Source organism: Fistularia commersonii, chromosome 22 (assembly GCF_037954325.1).
Source record: "Fistularia commersonii isolate RoL2024-O1a breed Wild chromosome 22, RoL_Fcom_v1.0, whole genome shotgun sequence".
NCBI classification, from domain to species: domain Eukaryota; kingdom Metazoa; phylum Chordata; class Actinopteri; order Syngnathiformes; family Fistulariidae; genus Fistularia; species Fistularia commersonii.
Window position 1 is genome coordinate 12,122,573 of NC_141305.1, and position 25,753 is coordinate 12,148,325.

Below are 25,753 nucleotides of genomic sequence, written 5' to 3' on the forward strand. Positions count from 1 at the left end.
AAAATGAGCTTGGACATGCGTATATAGTAATTAAAATAATTTATACTTTATGAATTCCTTGTAGGGAAATTCATTATCTGCAATGAACCCATCATGGATGAACAATAAGCAGTAGGAATGCCGGGGGAGGAGTTAGAGGTTCAGCGTGTTGCTCAGCAACACTTCGACACACTAGGGGGAGCCGGGAATCGAACCGGGAATTTTCAGTTTGCTCCACCTCCTGCGCCACGCCACCCCAGATAAGATAACCCTTTTCAGAATTTTGCACTTCGTGTGCTGTTGATCACTTGGATTTACAGCAATATCTCTTGCGTAGTTTTTGTCTCGAAAATGCGTTACGTTAACTTGTGTTCTACATCACTCTTCATTCCTTCTTTCGGTGGATGGAGACTGTCGACAGCCTGAACTGATCTAGTTGACATGCTGAATTTTACACGGAATCCTATCCATTGTGGAATGAGTCTAAAATGCACGTGAGGTTACAGTCACGGGCATCTGTAGGCTAAATCAAACCTGGTCATAGTGCACGCTCTGTCCTCCTTCACGCCGCACGACTGCTCTCAATGAGCTGATTGCACTCACTTGAAATTGCTCTCTAGCAATCAGGGCCGGCAGGACGACACTATATCGCGTTGTTTCTTGGTATCCGATTTTCAATATTTTCACGCGTTTTCCTTCCAAATTGGACTGTGTTTTTAGATTTCCGGATTCTTCCCTTTGCCTACCGACTTGGATGCTTCTGCTTGTGTTTTTTTTATTTTTTATTTTGTGCTCTCTTTTTTGTTTTCCCCACTGACCGCACACCGACAAAGCAAATATCATCCATGGACCTCATGGGGAATTGTGCTGCAGCAGGGTCCGGAAAAATTGCAGTCTGTTGCAGTTGGAAGTGACATCTGAGCCTTTGTGCACTCTCTTCTCATACAACTGGAAACTAGAAATGTATTTTTCGATTAAACCGGTAATTTGAAGTGGTCGACCTCGCGGGGTATTTAAACCGCATTCAATTGCTAACTAAAGCGAACACCTGCAGAAGCAGGTCACAAGAGCTGCTAAGAGGACTCATAAGAAGGGGAAGGAAAATCCAAAACATTGAAATGGGACCTTCCACAATCCACTCATGAGTAAATATGTGATTTGTATGCACACACCACAGCAGCGCATAGAATAATGAGAAGAGAACGGGGAAAAACTGGGGTAAATCCGTTCCTCTTGGTGTGTATCTGCATGCGTGTAAAGTGTTTCCTTGAAGGTGAGCTTAAATGTGGAAGACACAAGTTACATCTTCAGGCAGGGTGACCAGATTAGGTTTTTTTTTTCTCATGGAATTGGCATCCTATGGTGGATTTGCTGTCGGAGAAGTGTGAAATTGGCTTTGAGTGCTTGCTAATGTGTTAACTTGATTAGCCTGTTTTTCTAAGGTCTGGAACTCTTTACTCTTACAGACAAAAACATCTCCGTGAGAGAGCGGCTTTTTTCTCTCTCCCCCAATTACACTCCTGTGGTCAGGCCATTCACTTAACCGATCAGTATAGCTACAGCGAAGTATGAAATCCTCGTGCAATGGCAAGGCAGCATGTTGATATTCCTGGACGACCAGGAAGCTTCTCAACAGCGGCGCCGTCGTTCTATCGCTGTGAAACAGCAGCATGGCAATCCTGTTTTCATGATCACTGAAATGAGAAATCAAATTTGAAACATGTTGCTGAGGTCTCTGCTGTGTTCACCCCCACCTGCTGTTTCACACTGATGAAAAGCCACCAAATAGCAGTAATGCTGAAAATGACATGTTCACTGGAGACCTGATGCCATTTTGGATAAAAGCCGGTTCCCTCTTAATGTCATGAGCGCTCTCTCAACAGTGCTCCTCCCTTCTTTGTTCGCCAAATGGCGAATCCCTGGGATTAAAACCCGCAGAAAGACATTTATTGATCCTCTGATTTACATGATTGGAGAGGCTGCAAAGGTGGTGTGATGCCAGATTCTCAGATACAGACTTTTTTGGCATTTGGATTTTCTTTTTGTTTAAATGTTACCGCCAGTATGATAGCGAAAAGGTAATCTAGCGCTAATCTGATTTCTACCTCAAATTAGAAGGAATTATGTGAAGGCAAAGATCATGGAGACCTCAACTAGAAATATGGTTATTTGTTTGGAATAACTCTTTTATAATACATGTCAGAGTAGTACTGCAGTTGCATATTTATGAGGAAGTAGCATATAGGACAGCAGAAATCTGTGTGATCAGTTTTATTTTAGTCAACATTGTTGGGTCTGTTTCCGAGGCATCGCTGTAGCCCTCGAGAATGTTACTTCTGTAAAGCTTTTTGATAATGTGTTTTTTAGAAACACTGCACATCTAAGCTTGTTGAGAATTAATTTGAACCTGCACAATTGAGCTTGCCAATAAAAATATTGTATTGATTATTCCATAAATTGTTTTCTGTCTCTCAGGACAATGTTTGGCCTCTTTTAATTTCTTTTAGATGTTTTATAATTAACAATTCTGAGATTTCTTTACCTCTCTAAAATGTTCTCTTATGATCTTTGGGTAAATTCCAGATTCTCTTTTTTATCTATATAAATTGATAGTATTTTTATAATCTGACATTAGTAGACGGCTAAGAAAAAAGGTTATCAGACCAAAGTACAAGATGTAAAGTGATTGCATGCAAACAAATGGGTGTGTGCACACAGTAATGTTTTTAAGTAACACAGTGGAAGAGTGTAAATGGTTCTCAGGATGTTTATGAATATGTGCTTTTTAAGATCTTATCATATGCTTCCGGGAGAGTTGTTTTTTGGTGATGTGGTGAAAAGCAGCCACATGCAGCAGAGGTTAACCCTCAGGGCTTTCTGCCAAATGTCTCTCGAAAACAGGAAAGCTGGAAGATGACTTTCTATAGGGCTGATAAATATAATGAAGAGCACCGGTTTTACCCAAACAATTTTACAATTTTACCCCGCGATATTCTCCTAAATTTAACTTAGGGCATTTAACTTACACCAACAGTGACACATTTAAAATGAATCCATAAAGTAAAGAAATGTGCAGCTTCATTGATCTCTTGACTTTTTTTCTTCACGGGATTCTGCAACATTCGGCGAATTTAAGCACACGCGACGATCAGAGCTGGTTAAGCAGCTCTTTTCCTTGTGTTACCGAGGATTTGATGCATAGTTCCATATTCTGTTTACAAAAACATTTACACAAAGAAAACATTTTTCAAAGTAGAAAATCACATTTAAATGTTCCTTTTATTGTTCTGGATGACTATAGTCTGATCGCAAGTGCACTTCCTTTCAACTTTCATATTGCATTTTGAGTCCCATCTGTTATGTTAAAACAAGACGGAGCACATTGAATTAAACACATGGAATTTCCAACCAGGGTGACCGAGTAGCAGAGCTTAAAATGTGTGCCTGCTATGACATTGCCATGCTAGAAAAAAACAAAAATACAGGATTGTCTCAGAAAATTAGAATATGTGTGATGAAGTACTTTATCTTCTGTAATACAATTAAAAAAAAACAAAATCACTTTTTCATGATATTCTAATACTTTGAGATTGGATTTTTGAGTTTTCTTAAGATGTAAGCCATAATTAGTAATATTAAAATAATAAAAGGCTTGCAATATTTCAGTTGATTAGGGAATTTCATTGTCCAAATGATGTAAAATGGTGACTCACTTCTCACAAAGACTTTTTGTTTTCATCTCTGGTTAAATGCAGAGTGGTGCACATTCTTCTCATGTAAACAGCATGTTTTGAGCTCTGAGGTTAAAGCTGGAGTAGTGGGTATTTAATGTCTAACACTTTTTTTTTAATGATTCTAATCACAAACTCAGAACAGATGGTAGAATAATTATAAATCTTAAACCTGCAAAAACCTTTTGGAGGGCTCACAATATTACTTCAATGTACAAAGCTAATTATTGTAGAGGTTTAATGAAGATATTTATTTGTATGGAGAGAATTGAAATGATCACTGCATTCCATTTAACAGTACTTGCAATTAATTATAAACTCAGCAAATCTCACATAGGAACAGCAGAAACGACTAAAAAAAAATTCTCCTCACGATATCCACTCTTAGATTTTTGGCTTTCGGTAGGGTCATCATGGTTGTTGTATTTTAGTCAGCATATTTTGTTTGTCACAGACACCTGAGTGCCACTGGATCCGTTGCACAAAACGTTTTACCTTGTAAGAAGTAAATGGAACCCTGAACAATCCCAACCCCATCTTACCGCCTCAGTTGCCAACATCCAGCTGATGGATGTGGCTTGAGGGAGCGGAAGGAAGCTGCACTGAATTACCTGACCGTCTTACAAGATGAATCAATAAAACCCTTTACAGCTCAGAATACACTGACACATAACACACATTGATGCAAAATATCTAAAGCAAAAGCTCTTCTGGCAAGCGTGCTCTAAATGTCATTGGGAACGTGTAAGTATGATGAAGGGTGAACGTGCAAACATGCAAAGCACAAATCAGGTGAATGTCAACAAACAGACAGCTGTTTTCAATCTCACACGAGTCAAATCTAAATAGCTGCTCTACAAGAACCCCGCGGTGAATGTCATGTGGGGGAAATTCCTGTAATGCGTATACATAATTAACACGTGAATTCACCTGCTTTTTAAGCACCCGGGTGTTTGTTTTAGTATGAATTATGAATGAGTTTGTGTTTCGAGGGAAAAAGCGGCTGCTCTTTGGACTCCGAGCGGAAACGGGTTGAAAACACCAGAGACACCGCGACATTTAACTCATGCTGAGCCCAGTTTAGTGGAGAGAGATCACTCAGAGCAAGGCTTTCTCATGTTGTGATTTACTTCATGTTTATTTATTTACTGTATAGGAGTAGTCAGTAGGTGAATGCAAATGATTTGACATGACATGGAACCCCCCCCCCCCAACACCAGTTAACACCATCGGCACCACGGCACAGAGGAAGTACGTTGCTCGTGATCAATTAAGTGGAGTGAATCACTTAAATTTGATGGCCAGTGACTCAACCTGATCAAACTGATCAAGAAGACCAGCTCCTCCTGTGGCTTCCCCTCAATGAAAACATTGTAATTGAAAACATCAGCCCTGAGGTTTAGATGGTCCTGTTGGCCTGGTTCTGCTTGAGTGTGTGTGTGTGTGTGAGTGCATGCAATCTAGGATCGGCTACTTGAAACAGTAAAATTGCATGCAATGTTCATTTTATCTATTCATAAGTCGTTTCTTAAAAGTTGAAGTGGTTTGGGGATGATAGGGGATGATACTCTTGGCCACGATTGATGCCACCATGACTCCGATACCACTGCTGGTTTGAGGTTGTCAAACATGGGCTTACAGCTAATGACTTAAGAGACCACAAAAAGTAATTCATGTATTTTTTCTCAAGTCTAAATTATCAGTTTAATCTAAATAGGCCTTGAGCAACTTTGTTTAATGCCAGACGATTAATGCTTTTGAGCTGTTGAGCGAAATTTGGTCTGAGATTGCAATCTGAGTTGTATTTATAGTTAATCCTTCCCTGGCATATCAGATTTTTTTCCACATTCTGAACTAAGATGCTGTTTAAAAACTGAAGAACAGGGAGAGCAGAACCTTAAAGAATGTGTCCAGAGGCAAATTCTTAAAAAAGGGGGGTAAATCAAGTCCTCCTTGGAAGTCAGTGTGACACAATATTGAAGATATATGAGAAATGACAGGCCTGACTTGTGGAGGAATAACCAAGATAGCTTCTTTTCTTATCACTGCCTTTTTCTGCTTTGTGAAGTACAAAAACCTCCTATTTGGCAAATGTCACAGTTTATTTCACACAGCTCATACAGCTGTGACATCAGTTGTGGCCAACTATTAAGAAAAAACTTACGGCCAAACTTAAACGATTTATGAAACGGTTAGCGTTTCTTTTTCAAATTGAGGTTTGTGTGTAGTTATGTTCTTTTTTTCAGTTTCAAGCTCTGCATGTGACAAAGTATCACAAAGGGTTCTGAAACATTAGTATGAATAATCAGTTAAAAGTGTGAGCAAAGATATGAGGCATCACATTAATCCTGAGTGGCAGAACCTCTCTACCATCTAATCTATTGAAAGATAATAAAAAGACTGAATCAAATTATTTGCATAAAGGATGAGTCTGTCTTGACAAATGAGAGGCTTTGCTATTCAGTGTGCTCTCTTGCAATTTCAACCACATTTGATGAGATCGTAGCAGTTATTAGAATATTTCAATCAAATGCATACTATCGTTACCACCGCTCCAAATTAAGATGGTCCTCAATGACATCCAAATTATAGTCCATTCAAATGATCATTAAGATGTGACTTTCTAAATAACACTTGTTTGTGTTGTTTTGAAATGGGCCTAATAAATCATACATAGTTATGCTAATGAGGAAACTTACGGCAGTTGTTTTTTTGACGGTAGGGGCTGAATTTTAACCGAGACTCCTTAAACACCTTGGAATGCTGGTTTGAGCTTTCCTTTTCTTTTTGCACGAAATTAGATTAATTCTGTCTTGAATTTATGAATAAGTAATGACCTGCCATGAAGTCTAAGTATATCAGCCTTCACTAAGATTTGGATTTTTCGATGCTTTATTTCGAAATTGACTTCCCTTGTATGATACTTGTAGTGCTGCGGGGTGTATTCCAACTCTCATATTTTTTGTGCTGAGCAGGTGAATCAGTAACTACCTGATTCACCTGCTTTTATGGAGACTTGATGAGTTTCTGATTAATCATCTAATCAATGCCATTTCCTTAAATCAATCTTAAAGCTACTGTTGATACTTAATTTAAGTTTGAGGTTCTTCCACAGAGACCACAACTTTGCACAAAAGCTGATGACACGTTTGATCTGGCCTACCCTCTCTGCAAAAGTTTCTGGAGGGGAAAAGGAAATCTTAAATAAAACAGACTCAAACAGACTCTTTGATATATAAAACAGGAACAGCGTTTCAAACCATGTTGGTTTTTTTTTAAACAACGTTGATTTAGTTTGAGAAAGTCGGTGCTTTGAGTTATCATTAAACAAGTATGAAATGTAAGAAATAAAAACATTTCTTGAGAGGCGAAACGAAACAGACCTGTATCTGGGTGTTATTGTAAATCAAGTGTTGGTGTAATGGTGCTCACAGTAGCTGATATTTTCCATGCAACAAGCATCCTGACATGTGCAATAACCTCTGATAATGGGCCAAAATGAGCTGAAAACAGATGGTGAGGGTTGTTATGAGCAAGTATTTGTGTTGTGTGGGACAATAGCCGGCTATGTAATTGTGCATTCCAGCCAATGCCATCTTCTAACACTGCGTTGAGATCTAGCTTTCCACTACCAACAAAGACAACACGTACCATGAGACAGCGCAATTCTGAGCTGACCTGGGGTCACACCTCATTGGACTCCAGCTGTTGATTCGATTGTGCCACAAGGCTCGGCTCAAAACACACTGATACGGTTTCATTTAAAAAAATGGGGGGGAAGTGATGGGGGGGGGATATGTGCAGGGATAAACAAACTATATTTCCATGGAGAAATATGATGGAGGCAGTGAAACAGGAAGGCAATTGCCGGCTGGCAGGCAAGCAGGATGAGCGTGATCCTGATGAGCTGAGGGGCTTCCATCTCCAGAGCTGATCAACTCAACGTGAGTGCCTGCATGCGTGTCGCGATATAGATGTTATTCTGTCTCGGCTGAAAATAGCCTTTCATTTTAACTTGCCAAACAGTAGCCACACGGATGATGCCTTTTTGTTTCGGGAAAGGATGGTAAGGCAGGGGGATTACGAGGACGGCGAACGGAAGATGGTTACAAGGGAGTCGTAACTTGTGAATAAATAATGTCCGAGTCTGCCGCATTTCGTCTTTTTGTGAAGTCCCTTCTGAGGGTTTTGTGGCAAGTGATTATCAACGCCAACTTTCTCACAATATGTTTCCCTACTGTTTGTGTCCTCATTCATCTTGGTGGCAAGGGACGATTAAATCGTTCTTGGAATGGCAGCTTTTAACGTCTCCTTAGAACAACAGTGGCGGATTGCAGAAATGAGTCACAATAGTGCTTTGTATACATTGGATCTACACTGTGTGCACAATTAGGCAAGTTGGATTTTTAATTTTGTTATTGTACAACTAGAGTGCTCTTCGTCAGCCCAAAATGTTAACAAACCCCAAAACCTGAGCATTTAAGTAGTAAAAGTGAAGTTTTGGCTTTCTTAAGAATATCTATGTGCACCATTATCAGTCAGCTATTAGTGTGCAAAATTATGCAACTAAATAAAAATCAAAGATTTTTCCCATCTCACTGTTTATTATTCTCATTTTAACAGGTGAAAATATACTCAAGCTACAAAAAACATTTCTGAAATTTAAAAAAAACAAAACCTCAGTGACCAATATAGTCGCCCTTCTTTTCGATAACAGTCACAAGCCTTCCATTCATGGAGGCGGTCAGTTTCTTGATTTGGTCGGGAACTCCTGGCGATTAAACTTAAAATGGCGGCATTGGTTGGAGGGCGCTGAACACCCCGTGATAGTCTGGACTGATCAGAAGAACTAGTCTTACCTACAGTCAGCCAAAGATCTTCATTCATATCAATCCCGTTGGTCTCTTTTGCGAGTCAACCTCTTGATCTTTTATCGCCCAGGTGCCCACAACACTAAGCCAGGCCCCCTTTCCAGCCATTTCATTGCAGACAAGACTGACAGAACTGCACTGCTAGAGCTCTTTCCTGGGACATTTAGGAGGTTATTAACCAGGTGCTTCAGACAGAACTGGACTCTGGCTCTGGAGCACCTGGCAAAACTTATGTACCCAACTCTGTTCACTTGTCCACTGGGCCCACTCTTCCAAATTTTCTGCCTATCCAGGTATCTGCAGAACCATTGCCTGAATAAACCGTTGCTTCTGGTGGCCATCCATCGATAAGGACGTCAAGGACTACATTCTTGCTTGTCCTGTTACCGTGTCCAACAAGTCTTTCCATCAACCACCTGCAAGACTCCTTCAACCTCTGACCATTCCGAAGAGACCCTGGTCAAACGTCGCCATCGACTTCGTCACTCGGTCTCCTGCTTCAGTCTTTTCGCCTGGGCAAAGGGTCTGGTTCTTGTCTTGCGATATTCCCTTGAAATCCACCTCCGGGAAGTTGGCCGCTAGATGAGGTAGAGTCCATGATCGGCCCCTCTGCCATCTGGCTGCTTCCTAGCCTCCGGATTCATCCAACCTTCCTTGTGTCCCAGGTCAAACCTGTCCGTGCTAGCCCTCTCCGCCCGCCCAGGACGTTGAGGGGACACCCTGCATACTCCGTCTGCAGGGCCATATCTGGTGGATCCGTCCCTCATATTGGATTACCACTCTTCTATCTGTTTCTCTGGGCCACCAGGTGGTGGCCGGGGGTTGATGTTGGGATCTAGGGCTGATCAGGGCTGGTCAAGCAGAGGATAAGAGGAGCCTGCTGCCAGCCCTGCAGTGCCAGATTGTTGGTTCTTCCTAATTAGTTCATTCCATAGTTGTGGAATGTGGCAGCACTGGAGGATAATGGGTTCCTGGTAGCTTCATGTTTGATTCTTCTCAAATCTTCAGCGTATAATTTGTGTCTCTTTTTTTCGACATGTTTCTTGCGACGTTGTTGACTATTTGCGACCAAATGTTTGGCTCTGTGATAACGCTCCAATATCTTTAGATATTTTAAGAGTGCTGCATCCCTCTGAAGGACTTTTTACTTTTTCTGAATCCGTTAAATGTATCTTTTTGGCTAATTTTTCCTGTGGAAAAGAATCTGCCTACTAATTATGCACTACTTGATACAGGGTGTTGATCTCCCTTAGGCCACATCCTCCCTCATAACACAAATACACATCACTTGATATGCATTCGATCCAATAAGCATTCAAGTTTATACAGCCGGATAAAAAGATATGGTCAAAATAATAATTTTCCGAATAATTGTGCACACGGTGTATTTTAGCAGGGAAGATACAAAACATATCTAGGAGACTGTCGACGAGTGAACATGTAAATCTGCTTCTGAATCAGAATCCTTCAATTCAACAGTTAGTGTAGCTTATGAGAACAGAGAGGTGATTAGAACATAACCTACTGCTGGGCTGAGATTGGTTCATTGCTACTAAAATAACTCAGTTTGAGAGAAAACACTTCAAAATGTTTATTTCACACTGATTTTGCTGTTCTGAATGGTTTTGGCTTTGATTCGTCACTTGTTACCAATATGAGGATACACTAGTAGCTCTGCACACTAATGTTTGATATATATATATATATATATATATATATGTATATATATTTTTTTTATAATTATCCCTTGCAGGAAATTATTTCTCAGCATTTAACCCGCCATATCTGAACCATGAGCAGTTGGCAGCCACTTAGCAGTGCCAGGGGATTCAGTGTCTTGCCCACTAACACTTCAACAGGCTTGATGGAGCGTGCTAAATGAACCAGATGACCACTCTAACCCTCTGAGCCGTGCCACCCCCTAGTTTGATAATTTTAGCATCCTAAAATTAAAGCTAATGAACTGCTCATCTTTAAAATGGGAAAAAAAACAAAATTAATAAATAAATGACAACAACTGCGTGTGTGCAGAGCTGTTTGCCACTAAACAGCAAAACTGGGGCTATACATTCTCTGGAGCCTTTCTGGGTGTGTGAATATTGTGAACTCTGAGAAAAATAAGAATTCCTATAAATACACTCCCACACCTTTGGTACATCTATGGCTGAATGCTGGCTGTTCATGTAAAAATTGACATCCCCTGGATGAGTTCTTGCAAATGATGGGGCTTTATTCTGCAACCAAAGTGATTATTGAACATTTTCTGTAATTCACTGATGATTGCTGTCATTTGGCTTGAAAAAAGCAAAAAACTAAACAGAATTAGAGCACACATTCCTTGAAAAGCACAGGCAGTCACTCTCATGGCCTGCTCCCTTTTGCCATTATTTCATAATGTAGATTATAAATTATGATTACTGTTATTTTTCTATCCATAAGAGAATTAAAAACTATAGATTTTTTTTTTGTTGTTAGTTTTAGCCAGAATCTCTCAGATGTCAAAATAATAGATTCTGCCACATGTATCTGAATCAAGCAGTTTTATCAGGTTAGATTTGAATTTTAAGAAATATCAATATTGTGCTGTCAGCACACTGAAAATTTAAGAGATTTGTATTGGAGATCCAAAAAGGATCTCCAATATAAATCTCCTACTGAGTAGTTTCCCAGCAGATGAATAAATATACATGGGACATAAATATACATTAATAATACATAATAGATATACATTATATATATGTGTGTGTGAGAAAGTAGTTTGTGAAATTAATTGTCATGACATTATATACACACATTCCATTAGTCCACCATTTAGTCTGCAAAGTTATTAGATTTTTAGAACCAAAAATCATGTCACAGCTTTTTGATTATGGACAAATATGGATTTTAAGATCAACTTCGTCTCCTGTTCAAAAAATATACCATCTCATAATTGCCCCAGGGGGAAGGTTTTTGAATTTAAATTTGATTACACTCGACATTGAAAAACAATTTTTCGGGGGACAATTATCACACTCTTCAATCATTTAGACTGTTAAAATGACGAGTATCATTTGTGCTAAAGTTTGACTCATACATAATAAATGCAGGCTATTATTTGATATGGAAATAGTGTTTCTATAATTCATTATTTTTGGGGACACCTTCATTATTAAATCAATAAGTCATTACATCCACCAGCAGTGCAGCTTTAGTGGGTGAGCAGGTCACCGCTAATAGTTCTGCTTCATATTTGGACCATATGCCATAAGCCAGTGGAGACCGGAAAGAGCAGGAAAGAGACAAAATGTTTTTTACGTCTAGATAAATATTCGCTCAATCACTCACTTCTTGCCATTTTTGAATCAGCTTCAGTGTTACTTATATGATGATATTTACATAAAGAGCACTGGTTTGTTGATCATTAAACTGAACACACATTTTTCTTCCCTCCCCGTTCCCATAGTATTAGTTTTGTCCAGATTCCTTTGTTCAGAAAGTTTTTACAGTGAGACCCTTGCATGCTTCCTCAAGCATTGTTGTTGTAATAGTAGAGTTTTGGATCTTGGAGTTTTGGCGAATTTAAATTATAATTTCCCATGATTTGCTTTTCATTGATTCAATATCAAACAACAACACATCTTTTTTTTCCGCTCCTGCCGTGCTGCCTCACTTATACTGAAACACCATCTTTTGTTCACAGGTAACCGAAGTATAATTCACATGGTTTCGCGGGCTATTTGAACCGCTATTTCAGGGAGAGACTCACATCATTTTGAAGTCACACAGGGTGTACTTGGGCCATTTGATGTAGCACACCATCCGGTCCGGGAGCTCTTGCGTGGTTGCGTAGTAGTACTGAGGAAAGGCCAGCAGCAGAGCCAGCATCCAGATGACAGCTACCACCACTTTGGTCTCTGTGGACGACATGCGCTGCTGCAGGGGGTGGATGATGGCCATGTACCTGCGTGGGGGGACAGCACAAATGTCGTACGCTGATATTACTTGGATATCTGGCTGATTTGACCATTAAAACTCAAGTGTGTCCAATCGCTTTGATTAAATCAGAAAATATGACAGCTGTAAAAGGGGCAATGACGTTTAAGCAACATGCTGACATTTCAGGAAATGTTCTATTTCGTTTTATTGTGTAGAGTAAATAGTCTTGATATTCACAGTTGAAGTCAGATCTCATTAGACATATATTATGTTATCGATTATCCCTTTTGTGCTAATGAAGTAATAGCTGATTTAAGGCTTAAGTGGTGTTGTGAAGACTACATGTTGAGTAAAGAGACTATAATCTGCAGAGTAGAATCAAACACTCTTTGAAAAGAAAAGAAGCCCTTTCTCAAAGTACAATATTTTGCGAGTATGTAGGAAGTGGGCAGTTCAAATTATACTCAGATCGCTATAATCCTTGGTATAATAACTTGTATTACAATAACTGATCAGAGACCATGACTTAAACTGTCCCAATACAAATTGGCTCATAACATTTAAAGGGAATTTGTTTCTATTAAACCATGATACCAAGAGCAGAAAATGCCAAAGTGGGAATGTAAAGTTTTATGTTTTGATTATTATATTAATTATATCAATTTTGTTTTCAATTTGGAATTGAATATTTCACATTTAAATAGCACTGTGGTTTGCTGTTGGTAGTGAAAATCCATCCATCCGTCCATCTTCTGCCGCTTATCCTGCACTCAGGGTCGCGGCATTCAAAATGCAGTCCATTCATATCTATGCCAGAGTGCTTTTTTTTAAGAATGGCAAAAGATATCTAATAAGGGCTTAATCCCACTGACAACACAAATAAATCTGTTGAATTGTCCCTTTTCACTCTAATTAAATCGCGAACAAGCTGAGGACTACGAAATTGAAATCTCTTTGCGGGTGGCTGAAAAGTGGAGTTCACGGCTTTATTTCGGCTCTTCGTCATACGGCACAGACAGCTGTTTGTGTTGCTGAGTCATAGCTGGCCCGCTGGCATCATAATCACCCAGACACCAACAGAGCACAGCAGCGATAAGCCAAGTTAAAGCCACCACCTGCTCCACCAGCATCATCATCATCATCATCATCATCATCATCTCCATCACCACCACCATCATTGTCACCTTCATCTCCATCACTTTCCCCCTCCAAATACAAGCATTCATAAGACAGTGTGATGATAACACCGGTATACAGTATATGTGGACAATGTTAACCGAAAATCATAGTTTGAGTACTAATCTATATCCTACTGATTAGAAAAATAATTTCAAAAGATTTCAGGTGCTTTATGAAATCCTATGCCAATAAAGTATAAGGCAAGTCTTACCGTCATGAATAGAAACAGGAAAACCTTGGCTTGTACTTGAATTTATGCAGGCCTCCCAAAACTGAGGCTTTCTCTGTGCTTCCCATGAAAGATTTTGACTAATGTGATGATTGTGTGCCACATCTCACATAAGTGATAGAAGTGATGTACTTTCAAATTATCACTAGTCACTTCCTTGCATGTAAAGCGGATTTATGGAAGTTGAGTCCCTTTTGCAGCAGTGGACGCCACGGCTAGCACAGTGGAGAGGAAAGAGGCCGATTTAACACGTTTAAAGAAGCTTATTTTATTTCATTTTAGTCTAGTTTGGTTCAGTCATGACCCAATATATGATTCTCATGCAAATTAAGCAATATGTATATCACTTGGATTGAGATTAGTCGTTTGCATCCAGTAGCAAATTTACTTATCTTTTAACTCTTTCACAACTGTCCTTACATATAATTAGCTGCATGAAAAAATGTATGAGAATAATGAAGAAAAAAACAAACAATTCACAAATACATATGTAAATTTATCCTTGTCAAGTGCAAAAATTGCTGCATGCCTTCAAAATGGAGTGTGACTTTTCAAGAAACAATTCCACCAATTTGGTGGATTATTTTTAGACTCCTTCCTCCTAAGAACGATGGCTCCACAATGTAGTGTTATAAGAGCTTAATTATTGCAACATGCTGGAACTGATATGTCTAAATGACTTTGCAGAGCAGACATCGTTTTTTAATCAAGCATTGTTCTCACTTCCTTCATATTGTTTCCTGCAAACTCCTGATTCCGCTATGATATCCTTTTCATTGCATAAGAGGTCCTCTGTAAACTTGCCCCAGCTGCACTTCCCAGCTTCATCATCTACTTTTGGCCTTCCATCCAACCTCCGGAGTTTCATCCTTAACATTTTCCTCTTATTTTTCAAACTTTATCTGTATAATGTGTTGAAAACTTGATGGTGGGTCTTGCACTTGATCCATTCAAATTTCTTTCAGCTGCAAAAAGTTCAGGTGGATTTGATTCAAAAGAAGGTATTCAATGGAGCATCCTTGATTTTAAATCCACGTGGATCAGATGACCAAATGTCTGCTGGGCTTTATAACTTCTAAGGCAATGAAAAAAACACGAGCTGTTAAATCGGGCTCTCGGAGCAACAGAGGGAAAGTCGAGACATTTTAAATGCCTGCGTGAAAAAAGGCGTACCTTGCTTTCCAGGCCTTTGAGAGCAAGGTCCCCCTATCTAAAGTTAACATTAGCAGTCCTTTTAACCATTTTAAAAGTCTTCCTGTGCATTCCAACATCAGTACAACCAGTGCTGCAGCGCCAAAGTATTTCATTTTTATAGACTTGTGGGTGAACCCCTCGACCCTCTTGTGATTCTCTTCCTTTTATTTCGCATCTCGGAAAGCACACCAGAGAGATTTCACACCTCAGATATCTGTCTTTGGGCAATATCTGTATCCTCTCGATGGGATACCGTCTCATAAAGTGACGGGCGACTGGGGCGGCCGGTGCAAGATTGCAAGGGTGATATACACCTCCAATTATCCACAGACAGCACCTCAACTCCAACGGTTATGTAGCAGTTCGATACAGACACCAAGAAGCTGCTGAGCTGCTTCTTTCCCTTGGAGACGTGCGCGATTAAGATCTGAGCAGACAAAACGTCGTATGACATCGCCTGCCTTCAAGCATGCCAGTGCTTTTCTTTTTTTTTTTTTTGCTGCAATCCATTTGAATTTGATCATGACTTTGTTTCCTCTACTTTATTGCCCTCTCTGAAGGACAGCCAGTGGGGGTTATGTACTTTTTTTTTTTCTGTTCCTTATTCATATGACTGTGTTGGTTACACCTATGTCAATCAATCATATCCACTCATTTTTGGATGTTCTGCAAATTCAGTTTCAACCGCTATGCTTGAGAACCCCCGCCCCATATCTGCGTGCATAAAATACCATTGGTTTTCCTGCACGGTCATTTCTAAATAACATTGATATTTACTTTCAAAACTCAAAAAACGCTAAATCTTTAAAAACAGTTGGGATATGATAGAAAAGAAAAGAACGTGTTTGCTCCTCCTTCTGTGCCTTCTTGTTTGCTTTGATTTTTGCTAACTATATTTTGTAGTTTGTGTGACGTCTATATGCTCTCAAGGAAAACTGCAAAAAGCCATATTATAACTTTTAAGATAACTTCTTTCATCCAACGAGGTGTCTTAACTGCGTTGATTTTTCAGTAATAAGACATGGGCGGCATTCATTCAGTTGCTGTTTATTCATCGGGAGCTGATGAGACTCCAGTGCAGCTCCTCAGACATCAAGACGATTACTCTAATTTGATACAGGTAGTTTCAGTGATCCCGTCTTATTTTCAAGTCAGAAGAGGAAATGATGAGACGTGAACACTTCATGGCTATATCACTCAGAAAACCGGAGAGGATGAAAACTGTCACGATGCAAAGTCAAAGTCGAGCCTATTTGCTTATTCAGTGTGACTGAACGTGATATGCTGCCATATCTGGCATATGGATAATTGAGAAATAGCAGAGTCTAAATAAACCTTAGAGTGGGTTCGAGTCAGTTGGTTTTTGAGTTTGCCGAGGGTGTAATGAACGGGCCATCGCTGTCAAGCTATGGTTGCATTTGTTACACAGAGGTAGAGTAATGTGTAGCACTGTGAGCATAGAGGGACATAAAAAGCAATGGCTCTTACAGCACCATCACCATCAGGATGCGTGAAGAAGATGTAAAAAAAAAAAACATCCATTTGTGTCTCTGCTTTTTTGCACAGTGTCCCTGCAATGCAGTTTGATAGTTTATCAAACTGCAATAGCAACCAGGTATCGTTGAGGTGATCTTATACACGAGATTGTTGTTCATTTTTCTTGGTTTGTTCTTCTTGCTTTTTACAAGAATTTCTTGAAGAACTCAATAGAATTCATATAAATTGCTCTTTGGGATCATGTCACCGTTTCTTCAGGTTGTTTCATAATTTAAAAGAGGTATATACTTGAATATCACGTGTCCCCAACAATTTCTTTCTTTTATTTACTTAAAACTTTGCCAAAAGAAATCTTTTTTTTTTCTTCAAACTGTTGAATTCTAGTTATAAATAGGAATTTTGCCACTAAGAAATACATCTCTCATGTAATCTTGGTTCGAAAATTACTTAAAAAAGAGCCATCTTTGGAATTGTAAACACAGGCAGTATCACCCAAATGTCAAAGCATGGGGTGGCGTGGCTCAGGGGGAGTTAGAGTTGGAAGCGAGAAATAATTGAATTATAATAATTATAAACCCCCTCTATGTTACATATATCAGCATTTCATCCCCATCTGGTGATGAAAACACTTTTCGCTCTGAGAGAATAAATCATTGAAAAGCAGACGGAGGAGGGAGCCAAGGGGCTTCATAACGTCTCATGGTGGTCCCTGTGGACGGGGGATAGAAGAGGAGGGGGAGAAGTTGGGGGTCACAAATGGAAGCAAATGGATGAAAGTAAGAGATGCGCAGGACTCCACTGTCGGCCTTTGTCTTTGACGTAAAGAACAACATCTGTTGCGGAGAGGGAAAAGGCATCTGACCAAGAGCAGCAGGGGGAGAAAAGATCCATTTATACCCAGTATCGACCAATCCCGCTTTTATTTGTACCTGTAATTGTTTTTCAACCATAAGACTTGCAGCATACGGATTTATCTCTCTTGTGAAAGCCGAGTGAGTAAAGACAAAAATGAATCTTCCTCGCATTTCATCCCACGAATCTCTTTATTTTATGAGAATTATGCTTTTTGGCCAGATTATAAACCAACAGTGTTGAAACAGTGGTGGACCATCAGGGTCCCCAAGGCCTTCTCTGCTGGCCTAAAAAATATCGGAATATCACAGACTGATTTTAATTATATTTTGTCTATGAATACTTATTAGATAATCCCAGATGGTCTGTCCGCTTCCTTTCATAGCCTTTTACCTGACTTTGCTGCTTTCAGACGTGTATTTTCATATCAAAGCATTTAACCAATCACATTGCAGCCATTATTGGTTGCCAGGCAGGGTCAAAGTCAAAGAAATTCGCTGGGAGTGCTTGTTATTTGCCACTGATCCACATGGTATTTGGAACCACACTGGGTTTGTAAATTTGACCTGCCAAACCAAGGCAGCAACAAGACACATTTCTACATAACAACATCCTTTTTATAGCCATAAAGCAGTTATTGAGGGGGTTGGTTGATAAATGGAGCACTACTGAAGGCCAAGGTGTGAAATGCACGGCCCGCCAGCGGGTTGTAATACACGGCTGACAAAAGATAGGCTGCGCGGCTCAGTTGGTAGAGCTGGCAAGACACTGAACCTGACCCAAGTTGCTCCCAGTGATCAGGTTAGTGTAATGCAACTCCAACAAACGGTGTACAAGTGTATGTGAATGGATGGATGCAGTTTAGTGTAAAGAGCTTCGTGATTCACAAATGCACCTAAAACACACCATAACTGCAAGTAAGTTAAATTGTTTTCGTCGTAATTCATTGTAACTGTACATTCACTGTTGCTCACAGCGAGAATAAAAAAATAGTACAGTGTAAAATAGTGGAATTGTGAACATGCATTCGACATAACGATTAACGTTAGAAATATAGTTTTTTTCAGATTGAGGTGAAGGCGAAAGTTGATGCGATTGCATTTTGGTTTCAGTTGGCTTTTTTTGATAGCGTCAAAGTCCGTGTATTTCTCAATTGATTCATTCATCCATTAGCTATAGCACTCGCCCTGCACTCGTCTGGGGTCATCGGAGGTTGGAACCCACCCAGGCTGACGTTGCACACGAGGCGGATTCACACTGGACAGGTTGCCAGTCGGTCAACGGGCATATAGAGACGCACAACCATTCATCCGCTCATTCGTAAGTCTGGCCAGTTAACGGTCAACAATGAACCTGGAGGAAACCCACCTGGAGACACTAGGAGATGCAACATGCAAACTCCACACAGAAAGACTACCTGAATCAAACCATGCACCTTGTTGATGTGACGCGGAAGCGCTAACCGCCGTATATCTTAATTAAAAGTAAATTAATAGCGTGTCTCCCTTTTAGGAACACATGGCATTCCTGAGAGGCCTTGATAAAACACAAAACGGATTTAAGCACGGAACCAGCGGCACTACCGACGTGTGTGGTTCACAGAATCATTTCAGCTCTACTCTCTCTCTTGCGGAGGCACTTCTTTGGCATTATTTTCATTCGGGAGTCACTCATATTGCGGTAGATAATAGCAGAGGCTCCCGAATGGCGAGGGAACATCAAAGGGTCTCTCCCAGGATCGTCTGGGCCATTTTGCAGCAGAACATCCGGGAAAATCTTCTAAAAAGAGTCAGCTCGAGCTTGTGGCGGTGCAGACCTGATGGTGCATTTACAAGTCAGGTCATGCACGGGAGAGAGACACAAGGGAAAATACAAAAACCCGGAAACCTGTTGTTTTATATTTATATGATGTGGTAAATTCTACTTTATTAAAAGCCATTTCCAACTTTTTCAGAAATCAATATTTGTATCACTGAATCCTCATCATCATCATTTTAGCAATTATATTTCATTGCAAGATGTTTTGAAATCTGTATCTAATTAAGAGTGTAATTTATTTTTATTCCTTGGGGCCAAGTGCAGATCAACTTTGGCAGATTTTTTTTTCCTTTACTAAATAAAGATATATTGGAAATGTGTGCAGAATTTGGTATTCTCACAGTATTTGTGCTGCTTTCAGGTTATTTTGTCCAATCTTTCAGTCAATTTGATGGTAGGATGATCTAACAAGCAAATTTCAGGCTGCTCTTATATAGTCTGTGCAGTTGTATGGTTATTTCCATTTCTTGGTTAATTCAAGGTACCTAGAGTTATTCTCAAATTATTTTATCCAAATTTTAGTGAATTCCTTGCATGCCTTTCAATGTCTAGGTGTGGTTCAAATGCAACATTTGTCATAGTTTTAATGTTATAGTTATTTGTGCAAATTCATGGGGTTTTGTGCTCATATTTTTGTATACCATATGTCAATATTGTTTCAAACAACATCCTTTTGTCCATGAAATAGTCGATCCATATTACCTGTCAGGTTTGTGAAATATTTTTGCTTTTTTTTTTTTTTTTTTTTTTTTTTTGCTGCCAATTCACCCATTTACGTATATTAATCATTATTTCTGGCTACTTTCAGTGTCATTTATTACAGATTTTGTGAGTTTCTTTTTGAAGTCTGCAATAAGCCTTGAGGAAAAGATTTTATTTCAAAATCATACAGGTAATTACGGAGGGGAAGAAGTCATTGTTCAGTCAAATGAATTTATATAGCACATTTTTTAATAAATATGCTTATAAAAATGCAACACCCTTTATATTACAATCTGTTCCAGACAGGCATGTCTTGTGAATGTGTTATGTTGTTCTGCATACATAAGGCACGCACCAATCACCCATGAGCCAAGTCAAGAGTTGCTTTGCACTACCCGATGCTTGAAAATACAGATTTGTCGTCCCCTGCCAGCACACTCTGCATGATCAGATGTAATTTAACCGTTCAAGTAGCTCAAGCATCAATAAAGACAGAAAATGTCGGCAAATGATCATCTGTGACTGAAATAAAAGAAGGGTAGGCAGATAAAGACATTTTTGTGGCCATAGGTGATACGGATTACGAGAACAAATTGTGGTTTGCGGATGTGGAGGCTGATACGGTGAAGTTTTGGATATAAGCATTAATCGGACATACAGTATTTGTCAGAATTATGGGAAAAAACATTGTCATTGTTTTTGTCAGTCAGAAAAAGGGAAATGCTCCATTTCATTTCATTAACATGCTTCATCCAGTGTCACTTAGCAATAAATGGAAATCAAACAGGTTATTACTTTTACATATTAATTATTATAACAGTGATTACTTGGTAATAACAAAGTTTTTCCTCATAATGGGATAAATACAATAAAACAGGAATATGACTCCTATGGTCAGCGGTTGGAAGGGTAAATGTGATTAAATGATTATGTAGTTCACAAAATATATTTCATAAAAAGCCTTGCTGATTTGGAATACGCCTTTATTTTAGATGAGAACTGGTCTATGTGGTTTCGTTCTGCAGATATGTTGCACGTGCACATCGATTTGCAAACCTCAATACTAATCTGTTAAAATGCTGCAAGTACTTTTATTTTGTTCATTATGCTTTATTTATTTATTTACAAAACTCTTTGCTTTTTTTCAAACGGTTGGATTAAAAAAAAATACGGATCGAATCTCCACGCAAGGCTGAAATCTCAGAAATAATTAGACATGAAGGACATGAAAAAAAAATGTTCAGCTGCTATGCCATGTTATTCCACACCCCTTGATCAGATCCTGCTGATTTGCTCTATTTGCCAGAAGCATTTCATATCTAGTAACTAATGGGAACTCTCTGCAGCAGCAGGAATCTGAATTAATGGGGAAAATGTTCACTGAGTCCAAAATTGTGCCGCCTTTTCACCCCCATTCCTCAATCTCCGAATTTTAATCTGAAATAATCTACAATTGAACTACCTTTTTTGGAAGAGGTGGAGTTAATCGATTGGTTGTCGAAAGGAAGATACAAAAGCTTTTCGCCAGTTACAACCTTAAGTATACAGCAGAAATAAAAGAGAGCGATTCATGTGTAAGTGATGGACATATGAATTACAACAGAAGAAGGGGGGGGATACAAATAAACAACTGTTGGAAATGAAATAACAAACACACACAGACATATGCACATGCACACACACACCAGAGGGCAGCAATTATGGAGCTAATTTCCATTGAGCCTTTATGTCACAAAGCACCAGCCAATTGATGAATGGGCGACACTTCTTAATTTCCTCTGCAGAGCCAGCTGGCTCGGGAAGATTAGACCTCATACACAACCACAGGGCTTTAACCCAGACGATGTTTGTGTTCACACACACACACACGCACACACACACAGAAAGATTTTACAGGAAAGCACCACATGAAAGCATTTGCATCTCACACACATATATAATAGATGTATTTAACACGTTTGAAAACCAAATAATGAGAGGTGAACATGAAAACACAAAATACATTTGATATATTAAACAGAACTCATAATTATGTGTCATCAATGTTATGTTTTTTTTTCCTTTTAAAATGACCTGAAAATTGCTGTGATAATTGCTTTTCCCTGTCGCCGGATCGATAAAGTCGACTATATCTATTATTTTTGCTCTCAGGTTTGGTCTCCATATAATTTTTCGCAGCACTGTGCGTGACAGGGGTAGGGAAGGAGGGGTCGAATTCCCCTGGCGTGCAAGTGTGCGCAAATTGCTTTATCCAGATGTTGAGGGGGGGGGTTAATAAAGTTATCGGACGCGGTGCGCCTTACCGGTCCAGCGCGATGGCGGTCATGGAGTAGATGCTGGCGAAGACGGCCGCGATGGGGAAGAAGTTATGGAAGCGGCAATACACCAGTCCAAAGTACCAGTCGTTGTGCACGGCGTAAGTGAAGTTGATCACCGTGTTGAAGACGGACATGGAAGCTTCGGCGAACGCAAGGTTCAGAAGGAAGTAGTTGGTGACGGTCCTCATGCGCTTGTGCGCCATGATAATCCAGATGACCGTCACATTACCCACGACGGACACGACCACGATGCAGCTGTACGCGACAGCCCACAGGACGATCCGCCAGACTGGCTGCACGAACTGGTTCCCGTACATGGTGTCATTGTCGGTGCTGTTGAAGCCATCAGTCCAGTTTCCCATCTCCGTGGAATCGAAGATAGGATCCATGTTTTTGAAAGTCTCGGCCTTTTGTGTTTTAGAAATTTAATTTTAAAAAAAAAAGCTCACTGCAGAGTAAAAAGCTCCAGTAGCAAACACAAAAAGAACTCCGGGAAGTTTACAAGAGCGTCATAATATCTGGACGGACGTCCGTTTCGGAAACTGTCACTTCAATGATTGAGTGGGATTTACGCAGCGGCGTATTTATGCACCAAACTTCGCGGTGCGTAAATGAGAGAGCGCGTATTTTACGCACCGTCGGCGGTCGGGTATGGCGCACATGAGCCGGTCGCGCGTAAATCTGAGAGATCAGCTCAGCTCTTCTCTCTCCCTCTCTGGAGCTCTCTGGAGCCACCCACTTTTACACACTCATAAGCGCCAACAGAGCTGCAGCACAACGGTCTGCTGCGCACCCGCAGTTTAACTCCATACTGCACGGTACACTTAAACAGGACCATTTTTTTGTTATTCCTCGTTTTTTCTGGGCTTTGCTTTTGTTTTTTGGGGGGGGATTTTCTCTTCTTTATATTAAGCTCACAATCAGGGGAATCGCACACTCCCAGTGGCAAACTTGTCGATTATTTCAAATCAGTTTTTCAGAGAGTATGCTTTGTTTAAATGAAATGAAGCCTCTAGACGCCGGCACGGACGAAAAGAAAGGAAGTGGTGCTGAAGGTAGCAGAGGTGAAGATGTTGAGGTTCCTTTTGAGAGTGACAGGGATGGATAGAATCAGGAATGAGTCCCATCAGAGGGAAATCAGAAATGTTTGATAAATTCAGACTGAGATGGTTTGGACACGTGCTGAGGAGGGATAGAGATTAAATTGGTGCAAAAATGCTCGGGTTAGAACCGCAAGGCCCAATGAGTGGGGAATGACCAAAGAGGACATTCGTGGATGGAGTGAAAGAGGACATGAAGTTAGTTGATGGCAGATAATTTGTTGTGGTAACCCCTGAAGGGAGCATATGAAATGAAAGGAAGATGGGTGAATGTAAATTCTTGACTTTCAGTGAGGTATTTATCTGATTATATGAATTCTAGATGAAATCTTCTTGTCGTGGCAACTGGATTTGAATTTCTTCACTTGAAGCAGAAACTAAGTCTAAGGGGGTTGTTGTGGCACGCATCCCCACATTGGATGCAATCAAGCAAGAAGGGAACGCCCCGTTAAGGACAACACCTTAATAATCTGTGGCCAACTGGACCTTTGTCTACAGACCACGTATTTCCAGTTCAATGGCGGTTTCAAAAACATGGATGCGCAATGGGCTCGCCCGCATCCCCCATAGTGGCGAACCTATACATGCAGGAGGTTTAGAGCAAGGCCCCTGCTTTGTTCAGGGGAACATCACCAAGCGTTTGGTTCAGGTATGTAGATGACACACAGGTCAAGATCAAGAACAATGAGGCAGAAGCAACTCCCCTTCTTGGACTGTTGCGTTCACATCCAACAGGACAGAAGCCTGGACTTAAAGATTGACAGGAATCCAACACACACCGTCCGGAAATTACTTTTTGAATCACACCACCCCCTTGAGGACAAACTATGGGTAATCAGAACTCTACACACCCCGGGCCAAGAACATCCCATCAACCGTTGAAGAAACCAAGAGCAAAATACAGCATGTTAGGAAAACTTTGAGATCCTGTGGCTACCCTTATTAGGCCTTCACCAAATCCGAAACCACCTGACTCAGGAATGTAGAACAGGAGGAAGACAACAACGAATGAAAGACCATCGTCATACCTTATGTTGCTGGTGCTTCTGAGAAACTCCGAAGGATGTTCAACGAACACCATATACTGGTACATTTAAAACCACACAACGCCCTAAGGCAAAAACTGGTGCACCCCAAAGACAAAACACTCAGGCACAGGATAGAGAATGTGGTGTCTGCTGTCACTTGCACTGAGGATTATAATGACATCTACATTGGAGAGGCCAAAAAACCTCTGCACAAACAGAAACGGCCCAACACAGGAGTGCCACCACTTCAGGACAGGACTCTGTGGTCCACCAACACCTGGAGGACCAGGACCATTCTTTTGAAGACAGCAACGTTCGTATTCTGGCCAGAGAAGACAGATGGAGAGGAGTCAAAACACAAAAAACATCTCTGAGCAAAGGAGGGGGTGTTACAAATATACAATGCCGTACTAGGATTAATACCAAGACGGATTTGCACAAACCAGGCCCATCTGCACCCTCCAAACATCCAGGAAAGATCCACCACCAGAACTAGGGCCGGGTAACTTCCACAAGAGCCTCAGGTCATGTGATCCTACAGGTTTCACTCCATTGTTTAGCTTTACCTTTACACAATCCAATCCAGGTAATCCCTCAAAAGTTGGTCTTAAGTCCTAACGAACGACACCTTCATTAACATAACATCAACTCTTCCATTTGAATAAGAAGCCATCATAAACTAGACCCTCCCAAAACCCTCGCAATTATATTGGGAAACTCCCCATAGGTCATTAGAACTGAAGAAGCCTCTCGGATGAGGGGTGAAACATCTTTAAATTAAGAAATTTCAGTCCAGTTGCCAAGAAGATTTCAACAAGAATTCACCATGACGTGGATGACTGAGAACCTCCCCAGACATATATGATTATAACATTTTAATGTCGGGTGTTTGCGGCAATAATATTGAGTTCGATAGTCGTATATGGCTGTGTTACTAAATATGATGGGTCCCATTTGCAAACAAGGAACAGTCAATGAGAAAAAAAATCACTAAAAAGCAATCCATTTGTATTCAGTCATCCATTCATTATCTACATTGTTTATCCTGCACTCAGGGTCACACAGGGGCTGGGGCCTGTCCTGGCTATCACTGACCATGAGGCGGCGTTTATCCCGGCGTTAACCCTCTTATTTTGGCCAATTTAAGGTCTCCGATTGACTACCGTATGTTTTGGAAGGATAGTATGCTGACGTGGTGGGAGGAAACTGGAGATGCCGATTCATGCAAATTCCAAACAGGACACCCCTCTGTTGGAATTGAAACAGGGAACTTCTTGCTATAAGGCAGAAGCGCCAACCACTGCAACACTGTGCCGCCCCAAGTTGTGATCACGCTC

At 40.3% G+C, this 25,753-nt stretch overlaps 1 protein-coding gene across 1 annotated transcript in view; it reads right to left on the minus strand.

Annotated features, from left to right (window-relative positions):
* Nucleotides 1-22,775, minus strand: part of tacr1a (tachykinin receptor 1a) — a 34,221-nt gene extending 11,446 nt beyond the window's left edge. Inside the window, exons 1-2 of the mRNA XM_086169317.1 lie at nucleotides 22,274-22,775; nucleotides 12,330-12,524 (exon numbers count right to left, since the gene is read on the minus strand). Of these exons, the coding sequence (XP_086025443.1) occupies nucleotides 12,330-12,524; nucleotides 22,274-22,677 (599 nt within the window). The 5' untranslated portion in view covers nucleotides 22,678-22,775. The remainder of the gene's footprint in view (nucleotides 1-12,329; nucleotides 12,525-22,273) is intronic.
* Nucleotides 22,776-25,753: the final 2,978 nt, after the last annotated feature.